This window comes from Rhea pennata, chromosome 3 (genome assembly GCF_028389875.1).
Source record: "Rhea pennata isolate bPtePen1 chromosome 3, bPtePen1.pri, whole genome shotgun sequence".
Classification (NCBI taxonomy): domain Eukaryota; kingdom Metazoa; phylum Chordata; class Aves; order Rheiformes; family Rheidae; genus Rhea; species Rhea pennata.
This window is the reverse complement of record NC_084665.1, coordinates 58,741,186-58,755,753: the sequence shown is the minus strand read 5'-3', so window position 1 is coordinate 58,755,753 and position 14,568 is coordinate 58,741,186. Positions and strand designations below refer to the sequence as shown.

The window sequence follows — 14,568 nt, the reverse complement described above, 5'->3', positions numbered from 1 at the left end:
AACAAATACACAGTTCTTCAAAGCCGTAAAATGGAGTAGAAGTAAAATAAATTGTGAATACATAAGTTTCTTTCTTTCTTTTATTTTCCTTGCTGAAACTTTCTCTGTCAAAACATTTTGCCAGTTTCTGAACTTAGAGCTTGATGTCAAGGGTTCCCCTCAAGTCGTTTAGAATATAAATGCATAAGCATGGATCATACTGTTACTACACCTTTTAGTTTCAGCAATAAGAGTCCAATTAATAAAACGTTGGTAAAAGATGATGAGATCCCTTCTGATCTCAATTTAATTACCTTTCACTGGAAAATCACTCTGAATATATGTGGAAGACAAAAATTATCTGTTGAGATATATTTAAATGACTTTGTGTTAAGTTAACTCCAGAAGAGAACCGCAAGTAATAGCTGTGACACTGCAGTGACCCAAATAGTCATTGTGTTTTCACACGTGTCTAGATGTTAAGTTCTCTTCCAAGAAAAAGCACATCCAAGATGAGCTGTGCTTTTTAGTTAGCCTGCATGAAGATAAGTAATGAGAGAATTTGGCCGAGACGTTTCCATTGACTTTTCCTACAACTAATGAACTTGCTGGAGAGATGTCGATTTCTTGACTATATATGACACTTCTATTAATAGGCTGCAATTTTTTTGAATTTGTGCTAAAACACAGAAGGAAGATAGACTGGTGCTGAGAGACCTAAAAGTGTGGGCAGAGCAGTTTGAAAGAGACTTAGCCCGTGCACAAGCGGCAGAGACAAGCTTACAGGAGAAATACCAGGTAAGCAAGTGGGAAAACTTTGTATGGTGAGAGATTATTCGCATGGTTGTGTGTAATGTGTGCCATGTAATTTTATGCAGCCTGCACATACATAGTTTGACATACTGTAGTTTAAAGAAATAAGGAAAAAAATTAGATTGCCCTTCGTTTGTGGAGGAATTATAATGTCAGCTCAAGCTTTGCTACTTAGAACTGTGCACAGATGGTTTGCCTAACACAGATCTTTTTCTAGCAGCATGAAGAAGGGCTGTCCTAGTTAGAAGTGAGCATGTGTCTGTACAACCTTTCCAGATCCTGCATGATATAGCTCAGATGGTGAAGTATGGCTGAAGGCTGAATGAGGTGACAGGTGGAGAGGACAGGGCTTAAAGGTTCATTTTTAACACATCTCTCAAAGGGGAACATCTAAACCTGTAATAGAAATTTCAGTCTAAATTTTCTTCTGGAGTTTGGCTGCTCTAAAAGCATCCCTGTCCATCCCAAGCAGCATTTAGCCTGTTTGCTATTTTATCTAACTGAAGGGGAATTTGGAAGTCCTACCTAGAATCCCACCTGTGTTCTCTAGGGGGTATTAAAACCTCTAATAAACTGCAATCCAAGGAAGGCTTTAAACATACAAATTTACTGCTATTCTTTTGGGGAAGGATTAGGTTTTTCATCAGGATAAATTTCTAATATAGATGGCAGTATGCCATAGGCGTTGTACAATTTCCGTCTTTCACTCTGTGCTTATCTCTTTGTGCAGTCATTTAAACACTTCAGAGTACAGTACGAGGTAAAAAGGAAACAGATTGAACTTGTAACTCAGTCATTACGGAAAGATGGTAAATTATCACTTGATCAAGCTATGGTGAAGCAAGCTTGGGACAGAGTTTCATCCAGGGTAAGTTGAAAATTAGCATGCTATATGTTTTGTATTAAATAAAGGACAACAGTTTTAAAGTCATTTAGGCACCTGTTTGATATTGATTTTATTAGGCATTAGGAATCTAAATAATCTCTGCCAGTGTTGAATTATATTCTGTGTGTTTTGAGAACCTTTACTGCATTGTCTCTTTTAACAGGTACTCAAGCAAAGACAGTATATGAACTTTAAGACATGGACTATACTTAGAGATTTCACTTTATCTGAAAGTATGTTAACAGTGTTTAGCCAAATTCAAAACATTATTGATTCAGAAAAAAAAGTACCATTCCCCCTCAAACTGCAATATTTTAATGTAAATTACTAAAGCTGCCTGTAAAATTCTAGTATAATATTTTTTATTAACAAAAAATGGTTCTATATAACAAATACTAAATGCTTTGGCAAAAAATAAGGCTTTAATGCTATTTTTGGTCTGAACTTACAATAATAATGTATGCATATTAGTATTCAGAACAGTAAGTCTGTAATAATTGAGTGAAAAATCTCAAGTGAGTAATAGTGGTCATCCCAAATAAAAAGTAATTAAGTCATTATTACTCAGTGTGTCATCATAGATTTCCCTGTATATTTAACAGAGGAACTATTTAAAAGTATTTTAGAGTTTTAACATGTTTATTTTCATTATTTTTCACACTCCCATAACTGGGAATGCCAATAAGACAAGGTATTTACTGCTATACTCTCAACTTCACAGTCCTTTGAGACTCATCTGCAATTTTACACACAGAAAATATATTAAAAAAAGATTTTGTGCAAGAGTATGAAATAAATGACATTGAACAGAAGGCAATCTCATCTGTCTTACTGTGACTGTTAATTGTCAAAATACCAGATCTTCAGCTTGTCAGTTGTTCCAATTTAAGTGTGGTCAGTTGTGTAACTGAGTTATCTTTCTAGAAGGGAAATAGATATATCAGGGAATACTGGTAGAGATTTTGTTGCCTATGAAAATGCTATAATTCCAGAAGTAATGCCAAGTGAGGTAGCCAGGTTTATGTCTCAAACATATTTTGTTATGCTTTTGTTTTTCTTTCTTTTCTTGCAACATAAAGAGTCTGTTTTTCCCCCAAAAAATACTTGTTTTTACAATTAAGCAAGAAGGAAGTTCAGTCCTCTTTATTTTTACTTCCTAGCTACTTGATTGGCACATACACCTCGATAAATCTCTCCCTGCACCTTTGGGTACCATAGGTGCTTGGCTTTATAAAGCAGAGGCTGCTCTGAGGGAAGAAATAACTATTCAACAAGCTCATGAGGAGACAGCGAATATAATACATCGGAAGCTTGAACAACATAAGGTAGATCTAAATGTATTCATTCTATAACTATGTTTTATTGTATCCAAGGTTGTAAATCAATCATGCTATACAAACAAAGATTATTATTTGTGAGTCGAAGACTAGTTGCCTTCTACTCATCTCATTTTGGGTAAGGTTGCTTCATCTTGACAGTAGCTGAAGATGATGTGTCTTTCAGTGATAGCTTTAACTATCCTGTCTGTGTATCTTACAAGCAATGTTCAGAATTGCATTTGATTTTCTCTGCTGCTTCTCTCTGAGAGTAGTATGTTATATGTTATACATTGTATAGGCAATTAACATATTACTATATGTATTGTATGTATCTATATTAACATAGTAATATGTTAATTGCCTGTACAATGTATAACATTTAGTAATACGTTAATTGCCTCCTTATTCTAGGACTCTGTTGGATAAAGTTCAATATGGAGCTAGTAAATTGGGTACATACTTTAGCCAGTAAGAATTTGTTAGGTTGTTAGGGGTGGGGGCGGGAGTAAGAGCGGGAAAGAAAGGAGACGGGGGAGAGAGAGAGAAGATACTTAAGCACACTGATATTCAATACAGTTGATATTATAACCAAGACTGGGGGAAAATAGAATGAAGTGAATTTTCGTGGTATTGCTATGACAAATAGCATAAAGTCCATTGTGCTGTGGTAAATAGGAAACTCTCCCAGGTGAATTTTAGTACCTTATTCTTTGTTGAATCCTAGTTCTCATTTAAAACTAAACTGTGAAGTTTGCCTGTGCATTTACATAATATGTTATGAGAAAGATATAGGCAGAAATTGTTGGAGAGTAATAGAAGAAACTGAAACAGAAAATAAAAAGGAAAAGGGAAAAATATGGTGTAGAGAAAGGTTGCATTTATGGCAGTAAGACTTGTTTTACACTGTTTCTCTACTGATGTTATTTGAAAATTTGATTGTAGTTTTCTCATTGCTTGCAATTTAGATATGTGGTTTTTATTTTTAAAAAGTCATACCATATAATGAAAAGCTGAAAAGTTTCACAGTCATCTTGAAATAGTCAGAATGGACAACCAATGTTTTGCTGGAAGATGAGCTGAGTCTCTCTCTCAGCTGTTCTTTACATGCTTGAGTTAAGTGCCAGCTAATAAAATTTAAGCAAAACAATATTAAAACACTGAGAAGAAGTCATTGTTGTCTTTTGAGGTCAGTCTTTCATAATACTAAGTTTGATTAGTTTTCTTGAAATATTGAGTGTTTCAGAATTCATAAGATTTGCTACTTGATTACAAAAAGTGGGCCAAATGCTTTTTTGCTCATATAACGTAAACACCATAGGACCTTCTTTTAATGTGTACATAAAAAACAAAACAGTGTTTACTAACTGTGATTTCTTTCCATCTGAAATGCTGTATTGAATGTGGGATTTCTCTACAACAAGTAAACTTTGATTTAGGTTAGCCTGTGTCATGTGAATTTTCCCACAGGAATGGGATGAAGAAAACTTCAACAGAAGGAGTTGTAATTATATCAACTCCTGGATTTATTTTTTGTCACTCACATTTGTACTGATGAACCTTGATGTGCTATTGGATAATACCAGCAGTGCCTTAGAGTACTTTTTTAATCAGGAAGTTGTTGGATTAGATTTATTGTTTCAAAGTAGCTTCATCACCTTCTGTATATCTTTATCTCATTGGGCAATGTGTTATATTAGGAAATCTATTGCTTCTGGCCATTTTGCAGCTAATGCAGAATGCATAAGTTTACTTAGACAAACCTTCAAGGAATTAAGTAAGCAGTTAAGTTCATTTTAGTTAATACTAACTACCAAGATCAAGGAATAAAAGAAAATATCTTTGTTTGTTCGTACTCATTTTGCAAAGCAGAATTTCACCTAGGGAGTAAGTTTTCATGAGCTTCCTGTTGATGTTAGATGTTTAAAACTGCTATATTTTATATTGACTTACTTACGCATGTTAGGGACATCCTTCCTTGTCTGGCAAGCTCGCAAATGCAGCTACCCTAGATACTTGTTCTAAGTCTGTCCTTTATATGAGAGTACTTTAGTCTCAGGATATCCTCAGTGAAGTTTTCCCCATGGTAAAATGAGTGCATCACTTGCAACTGAGCAAGTCTGATTCATTTCCCTTCACAACAAGGTCTCTGCAGAAGCAGAAAACTGAGAAAAGATAGGTGGGTTGATGGGGATGTTGAGGTGAGTTGATGTGCTGAGCCATTAGAATTACTATGGATTTCTGCTGTGCAAGCACTGGATGCTACCTGTGAGGAAATCCTCCTTCAGCACCCAGAAGCAGACAGACGCCTGTGCTCATTACGCTAGTCTGCATTTTGTCGACCTAGGTGAGGGGGGGGATTCGTATGTCCCCTGTGTCAAGAGCCTTCTGCCTGTTTTCTGCCAGGGCTGTCTGTATACAGTTAGATCTCTACTGCTGTGTTTCCTCACAGTCTCTGGGGACTTGGCCTGTTATTGGTACAGATATGTGTTTGGAGACTATTGCCAGTCATTCATTTTAATAAGTAATCTCCAGGAAACCGTTTGAAGCAGTGTTGCTTAGTTACAGTTGAAATGTGCTCTGCTGTAAGGTTTTTGCTGGTACAATTCTTATCACAGGAGCACAGGTTGGGTACCACGTTCTGCATTCATTCGTGTACTGTATAGAAAGCAATCTTGAAACCCTTTGATGTTGAGAGAGTGAGAAGTTCACTAAATATTGAATGTATACTTATATAAGGAGCTCTGGATCTTCTGCCTTCATGTAAAGGAGTAGATTAGTCGCTGAATATTTGAATCAATACTTAATAAAGGTTAGTATCTGTTATAAAGATGTAAACAGTAAATTTAGGAAGATTATACAGTTGTGATATTAGAGTATTTGCAGACTGCATTTCAGGGATTATTTAAATGTAGTTAAGAGTTCATGTTTTGTTAAACCTCTGCAGTGTATGCATCCTCTGTTTTAAATTAGACACTGCTTTTTCAGAGCATTTTATAAGGGGGTTACCTATGTAAATGTTCAAGCTGCTGTAAATGCTTTTATAATACGCATAACCTTGCATGCAAATGTGACAGCATGATCAAATAGTTAACTACATTGAGTCATCAGTGCAGCCTTAAAATTATGCTTATTAGTTAGGTAGCCTACTGTGAGCCTTCTCTCTCTCTCAATCTCTCTCTCCCTTTAAATCAAATCAGGATCTGCTGAAAAACGTAGATGGTCACAAAAAGACTTTCCATGAGATCCACCGGGCCAGGTCTGTTAACGGAGTGCCTGTTCCATCTGACCAATTAGAGGATATGGCAGAGAGGTAAGGCTTTCAATCTGAAATGAAAATCCTCTGTGAATGAAAGGGAACCTGTTTGCTTTAGAATCTGTTCATGTAGAAATCATTGTCTAATTATATTTCTCAGTAGCAAGCATGAAAAAAAATTTAGAAGGAACTGCCCCCCCAATATACATAAAAATATATTGAAAAGCGTGGTGCATTAAAGATTGATGAGAGTCAGCAATACTGGAAAGTAATACTTTTTTACATTGATCCTTTTATTACTTGCCCCTGAACAAATGTTATGTAACAACACTTCAGATGCATATGAAAGAAAAAGAAAAATGACTTTGCAAAACTTAGTAACAGATGTTAACTGATGATTCTGTGAATAAACAACAATAATTCATTTACTGTTAATGAGCAGACATCAGAATTATCATCATGCAAAATTAAATATATTTGTAGACTCTGAAATAGATCAAAGATTAGAGAAATATCTCACCCATAACTAGAGCTTCCAGTCTCTTCTGCAAAATGAGTATTGCTGTTTTACTACAGTATGATTCATTTTTTAGGTTTAATTTTGTTGCCTCTTCATCTGATCTCCATCTGTTGAAAATGGAGTTTCTGGAACTGAAGTACCGTCTACTGTCACTCTTAGTCCTTGCTGAATCAAAATTAAAATCATGGATTATCAAATACGGAAGACGAGAGTCAGTAGAACTACTTCTTCAAAATTATATTGTAAGTTGGGTTTGTTTTTATTTTTTTCAAATATTTACATTTAAAATGATTGGAAATGAATAATTAAAAAGCAGAAACAGAAATGACATTTACCAGTTAACAACTTTATGACTGAATTCTTAAGGCATATCTTTTCAGAGGTGAATGTGTCTTCTCCATGGAAGAACCTTAGTCAGAAGGCCAAATGTGAAAATCATGCTCCTTGCACCATCTCTTCTAAATCAGAAATAATGTCCCAGACTACCAACTTACTGAGCGTACCTGGAGGTTCTGAATCCAAGGTTTTGACTCACTTTACAACTGTACAGTGCCTTTTGTAGTGCTAATACACAATACAATACGTAGAGAGAAGGTGGATGCAGTTCCCCCACAGTACATATTAAAAAAAAAAAAAAAATGGAAGTCCTCCAACTGAGGGAAAAATTAATGCTGCATCTGTGTATTTATGGAATATAATATATTGTTACAGGAGTCATTTTATTCTTTTAAGGAATAATTTGCCCCCTCCTGGTCAGCATTAGAATATTAAATCTGATATTTTATTTCTGTTTTGGAAAGAGATTGTTCCAGCTCTGAATCATCCATATATCACTTTAAGAAACAGAGGCTATTGACTGATAAATGCTCATTGATGCTTTCCCTTTTAGTCTTATCCTGTAGTATCTTGTTAAATCCATTGTTGCAGTGCCAACTGGCTGGCAGAATGATACCACTAGCGCACAAGTATGAGTGCAAGGATGTTTTCAAAAGCAGGGTTGAGGTAAATATTTTTTTCCCTTCTCTCTAACCCAAATGAGAAAGAAGTGAACAGGAGAATTCAATTTGGAAGGAATTCATATCCCATTTAGAGCCAGGGCACTTTGTAGAGAAAATTACTGATGGCCCCATAGGCTGGTACTTCTTATTGCTTTGGAAGCAAACTCAGTAAAGTTCCCTTGCAAAGTGAGAATTGAAGATCTACTTATGCTTTTGCTTCTGTATGTTTTAACAGTTAGAGACCCATAAAAATTCAGGTGGTCTGGACAAGCTCTGCAAAATTCTGATGATCATTTAAAACAACACTGTTTGCTAGAGTGATGTGCAGTAACTAGGAGTTATAGTACATTTTTATGCTCCATAGCACTGTCTCTAAGAGTGCTAAAAGGTGACAAGAGAAGTAATTGAGAGAGTGGATAGCTTGAATTTTGGCTTATTATTTTATATCACATTCTTATTTTTTCATTTAAAATGAACATTAAGCGGTGAATCTGTATGTTATTTTATGACTTCCTCAATTACTCCTGTGCTTCAGGCTGTTAATGCTGAGTTGGTCATTGGGGGAAAATATACTTCCTTACATCATTTATGAAACTGAATCACATCAAAATGAGGAAGTTGTCCAAGGACAAGAAGATAGGTAGAGCTCGGTTACACTCCTGATGGCATTCTCTTTTGGCTCCTTCCAGGGTTTAAGTGATGGAAAAGAGTCTTTATTTACTTTGGCTTAACTAACAGCAAGTTTCTAGGAGCAAGAGCTGAGTGTTACTCTTCCAGTAAAATAAAGCTCTTAAATAGGAAAGCTGTAGTCAGTATCGTGACTATATTAGTAGGAGATAAAAAATGGGCTTGTTTTGCTTCTCTATCAAAGCAGACTGAGAAGTGTTGGTGTTCTAGGAGCCAGTGTACACTCTGGCTCTGGTTAGGACATATACCTTGCATATACTTATACATATACACCTTGAATATACTTATATATTCTAACTTATAAATAAAAGTGGTGCATTTCTACTTTATCCTGTCTTTTTTTCACTAACATGTCATATATCATAAGTAAAGGCTATCATAGATTGTACATCATCAATCTGAAGAGTACAGTAGCAGAACCTCATGTGTAGTGGAAGTATTAGGATGCTAGGGTAGAGTTATCCATGGGTTTTAACCCATAGCTGTTCTTAAGGCATTGACGCTTTTTTTTTTTTCCCTTACAGCTATATACACTTGGGAACAACGACGTATTTTCTTTAAGGCATTTTGTCAAGTAGGAGAGATTATTACTCAGTAAAGTGATTATAGACTATTTAGTTTTAGAAAATATTTCTAGGCACTCTTGAAATCAATAAGTACTTTGGTACTGTCTCTTAATTTCTCTAATGAAGTGTTTTTGGTTCAGAGTAAAATGTCTATGTTGGGGAGATGGCAAAAGTGAAAAGTGAAAAGTGAAAAGTCAGGAGTTTATTGCATAATTCATGGTAATGCATGCAATTCTGTATACTTACAGAATACATTTTTAATGACAATGCAGAGAAAAGTTCTGATTGTTCTTTACTTCTAATTTCCGTGGTTGTAAATACGTTTTTAAATTATGCAGTAACTATCTGTGTTGATTTGGCAACTATAAAAGGTATTTAAATGGGAGATTTTTATATCTGTTCTAGCTGGTGCATTCATTTTTAAATCTTCTTTTTCATTTCTTTTTTCTGTTATACCAAAATGATGCTAGTATATGTAGAAGTTTGTCCACTCTGACATTCCAAAGCTTGTGTAGACATACTTGAGATGTACTTGTCTTAAATATGTATGACTGTAACTGGGAAAACATGAGCAGTAGCACAGGTTGCAAAACCATTCCAAAGCGCCACATAAGTACTTTTAGCAAGACAATCTGAAAGCCTATTTTTTTAAAAAAGAAAAAAGAGTTTTCTTCCTTTATAGCAGTGGTAGTGCAAGAGAACATGTGATAATATATTTGTATAATATAGAAATGTAATAATACAGACATTCAGACATTTAATGCAATTAATGTTTCTGAAAGAACGTTAAAAAATAGAGTAGTCAGTGCTGTTTTGTAGATAAAGTGACGTAATTTTGTGACTAAAATATTTCCATATAAGGTATTCATCACTCTGTAACACATTACATAGCTAACATATAGCTCCCAATGGAAAAACATTCTGTTGCACTTAAAAAAAAACAGCATCTCTTTGTGCAGAGTTTCCTTCATGGTTTTTTTAACATTTGTGAAAGAGAGAAAAGAAAACTGAAGCACAGTCAAATATATTTTGTAAATCTGCCTTTCTGCAAAGGAGCAATTTTTAAAGCTTAAGTATATTTGAATTTTTTAGTGACCTTCTATAGAAAAGAAAATTTCTTTTTATTCAGATGATTCCAGTTTGCTTTCAGTACAGGAATAGTTTCCATTAAATTGAACTATTCCATAGTTTGTTTGGTTTGTGCACATTCAAATTATCATATGAGTAGCCAAATTATCATATGAGTTCTAGCAAGACTAAGCAGCTAGCAGATGGCCTCAGAGGAAGTTAAATATTCTTTCCATACGAAAAGCAAATAAACTGAATTTGTGAGAGGGGACTGTGCTCTATCATTGATTTGGTGAAATTTCGATATTGTTCTATAAATGAATGGAGCAATAGTGAAGTATTGTAAATGTTGTGGTGTACATTAATTTCAGTGAAGCTATTGTTATTCTTAACATATCTTTATATTCTCTTCTGTAATTTTTTTGGTTTTTTTCAGTCTGTTATTGAAAATAGTAAATTCTTTGAGCAGTATGAAGTTACATATCAAATCTTGAAGAAAGCAGCTGAAATGTATGCCAAAGCAAATGGCTCAGGTAAATACCTTTGTTTCTGTTGTCATGGGGACACCATTTTAATCTCTTCAGACATAAACATCCTCTAAAAAGATCTCTTTATATCTGTTTCATCCCTACAGTACAGCTGGAAAGCAGCTGTGGTCCATCAGAGGGACTATACCTCTGACAGTATTTTTATATTATCGCTAGCATGAGGTTAGCTGGTGCAGAACAGCCTGCGTTCCTGCTGCTAAGCTTTCCTACTCTCCAGAAGAGACTGGTCATGTTCAGACTTCCTACTGGGAAGAGTCGCTGATCTGTGCTAACTTCTGAATTCTGCCCAGGGTTTGTTTCAGTGAGTGTGGTAGATCTGGACCAAAAGTGGGTAGACACCAAGTTAGGAGTCAGGAAGGTGCTGTTCTGGTGCCTGGGAGTGCTCCCTGTCGCTGCTTGCTTTAATAGAAAAAGGACCAGAGATTCAGTCCTAGTGTTGTTGTAGTGAAGTAGTACCCCTGACTTATTACAGATTCTTCATTAACTTTGAAAACTTATAAGAGGAACCCAAATGATACTTGATGTATGGATATACTTGTGAAAAATGTCTAACCGGTTCAACAGTTGCCTCCTGTAATTCCTAAAGAGCACTGCTGGGTTCAGTGAGAATGCATGAGGGCAATATTTGACCTAATTTGTTACAGACGTAAGATCATTCTAATCTCCACTGAGATAATAATACAGTAATATCTGTGGAGGGTTGCTGCAGCTGATAAAGTGGTTAGCAGATGTGGAGAAAAAAATGGGTTTTTTTTGTTGATGATGGCACTCAGAGACTCAAATTTTATAAACATATATATTTTTGGCTAGCTCTTCTTACAAAATGTAAAATTAATAGATTTAACCCATAGTATTTAAAAAATCCAGTCTAAAATAATTTTGTAGAAAGCAGATAGTCACTCACGTGAATGCAGAAACAGCAGTGAAAATTAAGGACACCAGAACTGGAAACTTAATTTTTTAAAAGGTCACTATTTTGAATGTTTTACTAAGTCTCAAGATTTGTCTGTTCTGGGTTTGGGGGTTTTTTTGTTTGTTTTTCCCCTTGCTCTTCTTTTCTTCTTTAATAGAGACACATGTTCCTTTATTACATTGAAGAAAATATTAAAAATTAAATGTCAAAAAATAGCAGCAGTTTGATTTTAAAATCAGTGTAAAGGTGATCAGATTTTCAATGCTACTGAGTATAGTCCTAATATATTTGTATGTTATACATTTGTAATATTCTCAATACAAATTTACAATTTGTAAAATTGTAATATTTAAGGAAACTTTCTCTTTTGCTTTCTTCTGCTGCAGTTGAACACTATACTGAATATACAATGTGACTCTGTTAATGCTGCACTCTTTTTATGTACTTATCCTCAGTGTTTAGAATACAGGTGTAATTACTCAGTCATAATTTTGCACTGAAATTGGGCTGTAAACTGAATGTATGTATATAAACACCCACAGAAATAGATGTTTTACTGAATTATAATTCCCTAATGGGAATGGATAAGCATAGCATAAAGTTGAGCTTCACAAAAATAATAACAACATAAACAATCGTTATCTCTTTTGTATCTCAGTGGAAGAAGTTGAGAATGTGATGAAATTCATGAATGAAACAACAGCACAATGGAGGAACCTCTCAGTAGAGGTGAGAAGTGTAAGAAGCATGTTGGAAGAGGTAATTGCTAATTGGGACAGGTACAGCAGCACCGTTGCAGGTCTGCAGGCCTGGCTGGAGGATGCTGAAAAAATGTTGAAACAGCCTGAACAGTCAAAAAAGGTATGGAATAATAGCATCTATATTTGGTATTTTGTAAATTATGAATATGGGATGTATTTTGGGTTTTGTTTTGTTTTACAAAGTGTCATAAAGGAGGGTGAGGGGTTAGGGTGAGACTTTTCAATATTTATCAATCAACTGGATATCTTTAAATCCTTATCTCAACACTCAGAATATTTTTCAGTTTCTGGTACACTGTCTGCATTCTTCTTAAGTGCTTCAGTGTTTGCATATATAGTGTGAACAAATATTTCTATATATACAGGCAAAGAAGGAAAGTGTCATCTGACATGGTTAGAGGCATCTTTGACATGATCTTAGGACAGCAGCACTGCTCACGGATAGCGTTGTTACATATTCCACTGAAAACAAAGGCAAAACAGCTCTTAACACCAAACTGCATAGTCACATGCTATGTGTGAGGACATATAAATGAAAATTTTGTTTCTTTTCATTTATTTTCATCATAGAGATGACAGCTTTCAGTATTAATTATCTTCAGAAGACAACATTGTCTGTATGTGTGGAGTTATGTTTGATGGGCAAGTAATTAATCCATTTTCTCTGGTGTTTTGGAAATATTTTAGAGAGTTTGTTTTGAAGACCTGCAATCATAAAGATTGTTTTAGTATTGTATTGTGTTGTAATATTAGAGTATTGAAGCAGCAAGACTTATGTTTGTGAAACTTCAATAATGACCCAGTTTGACCTAGTAATGATGATGTTTTCAGTTCTGGTTTTCATAGGTCACAGGATGTCAAACTGATGCCAGTTCAGGAAAGACTATTTCATGTTACATGGTAGAGCAGTATAATTTGTGGGGAGAGGGAGAGGAAATTTTGTAATTTGAATTGATGTAGGAGAATATACTTTTTAAATAAAAATAAACCTATGAAAATGATTCAATAGTCTGGCATACTACAATAACATCAAATGTTATTATTAGTGAGCAAGAAGGAAGGCTCATCTGATAAGGTCAGTAACAAAATATTCTTATATCCTTATGTATGAATTAAGTAAAAAAACCCTATATACCTCTCTGATCAATTTTATAACTTTACCTTCAAACAAATTTTCAAAGCGGATATCTCAACATGCCCCTACAGTATATATTTCTTCTGACATCTAGCCTAAATCCAAAAGTGCATATGACTACTTATAATCTTTCTACTATCTGAACAGTTTTAAATAGCCTCGCTGAAAACCTTAGATATGAAAACATTACTATTCCTGAAATGCTATTTTTTTCTTAAATTGGCTCAAAACTGGTGACAGATTACTAAGACATAACAAAATCTACCTCTAGACTGAGATGCATATTTTAAAAAGTACTTCTAATATTAATATTAAATCTAGAACTCCACAGAAGTAAAATATTTTTAGTCAGTTTCAAGGATGGTTCTTCTAATTTATTGATTTTAGTGTTTGGTTACTTAAGTTAAAAAAATTAAAAAAAAAAAAAATTCTTGTAATATATTGATTTGTACAGTTAATAGCTCTACAGATACCAGCTCAAGCAAATGGATTCCCACATGAAAGATCATAATGATTGCATGGAATGTGGCATAAAACTTATTTAAATAGTTTCAATAATTGTTCTCTTAAGCCACAGATATATCAGTAGTATGACATGAAGATTTAACTGGTTCTCATTTGCAAACCTTGCCCTTACCTGCATCACTCGAAAGCACTGTATTCTATCCTAGGCATAGATCAGAGTAGCTCCATATTGTGCTGCCGTACTTTCTTCCTCTTCTTCATTATCACAGTATGATTTCAAAACCAGTAACTGTACTGTTGTTCCATTTTCAAAAGTGAAAACTAGTCTGTTGGCTTTCACATTAGTTTCTCTGCCTTCAGAAGCCTTACTGTGAACCTGTAACACAGAAAAGTTTGCGAAAAAGATCAGTATGCACTTGGATTTCTCTCTGTATAATTACATGAAATTTAATGGCAAATATATCAGCAAATAAAACAACTGCTCTACAACTCCCTTATACTAGCAGTGCCTCTTAAACACTTTGTATCACAACTGCCTTGTAACCATGCCGTACAGCACCTTTCCCCAGCAGCATTATCTGAGGCATATGAGAAAGCTCCTAGTTTTCATGCAGGGATAGCTCTATAAAGTTGCGTTGTTTTGGTTGACTGGATGAT

General features: G+C 34.7%; 1 protein-coding gene across 1 annotated transcript in view; it reads left to right on the top strand.

The window, feature by feature from the left end:
• SYNE1 (spectrin repeat containing nuclear envelope protein 1) overlaps positions 1–14,568 on the top strand; it is a 308,485-nt gene that overhangs the window by 73,641 nt on the left and 220,276 nt on the right. The window contains exons 9-15 of the mRNA XM_062572395.1: positions 670–777; positions 1,523–1,660; positions 2,839–3,003; positions 6,195–6,307; positions 6,844–7,012; positions 10,526–10,622; positions 12,209–12,411. Coding sequence (XP_062428379.1) covers positions 670–777; positions 1,523–1,660; positions 2,839–3,003; positions 6,195–6,307; positions 6,844–7,012; positions 10,526–10,622; positions 12,209–12,411 — 993 coding nt within the window. The remainder of the gene's footprint in view (positions 1–669; positions 778–1,522; positions 1,661–2,838; positions 3,004–6,194; positions 6,308–6,843; positions 7,013–10,525; positions 10,623–12,208; positions 12,412–14,568) is intronic.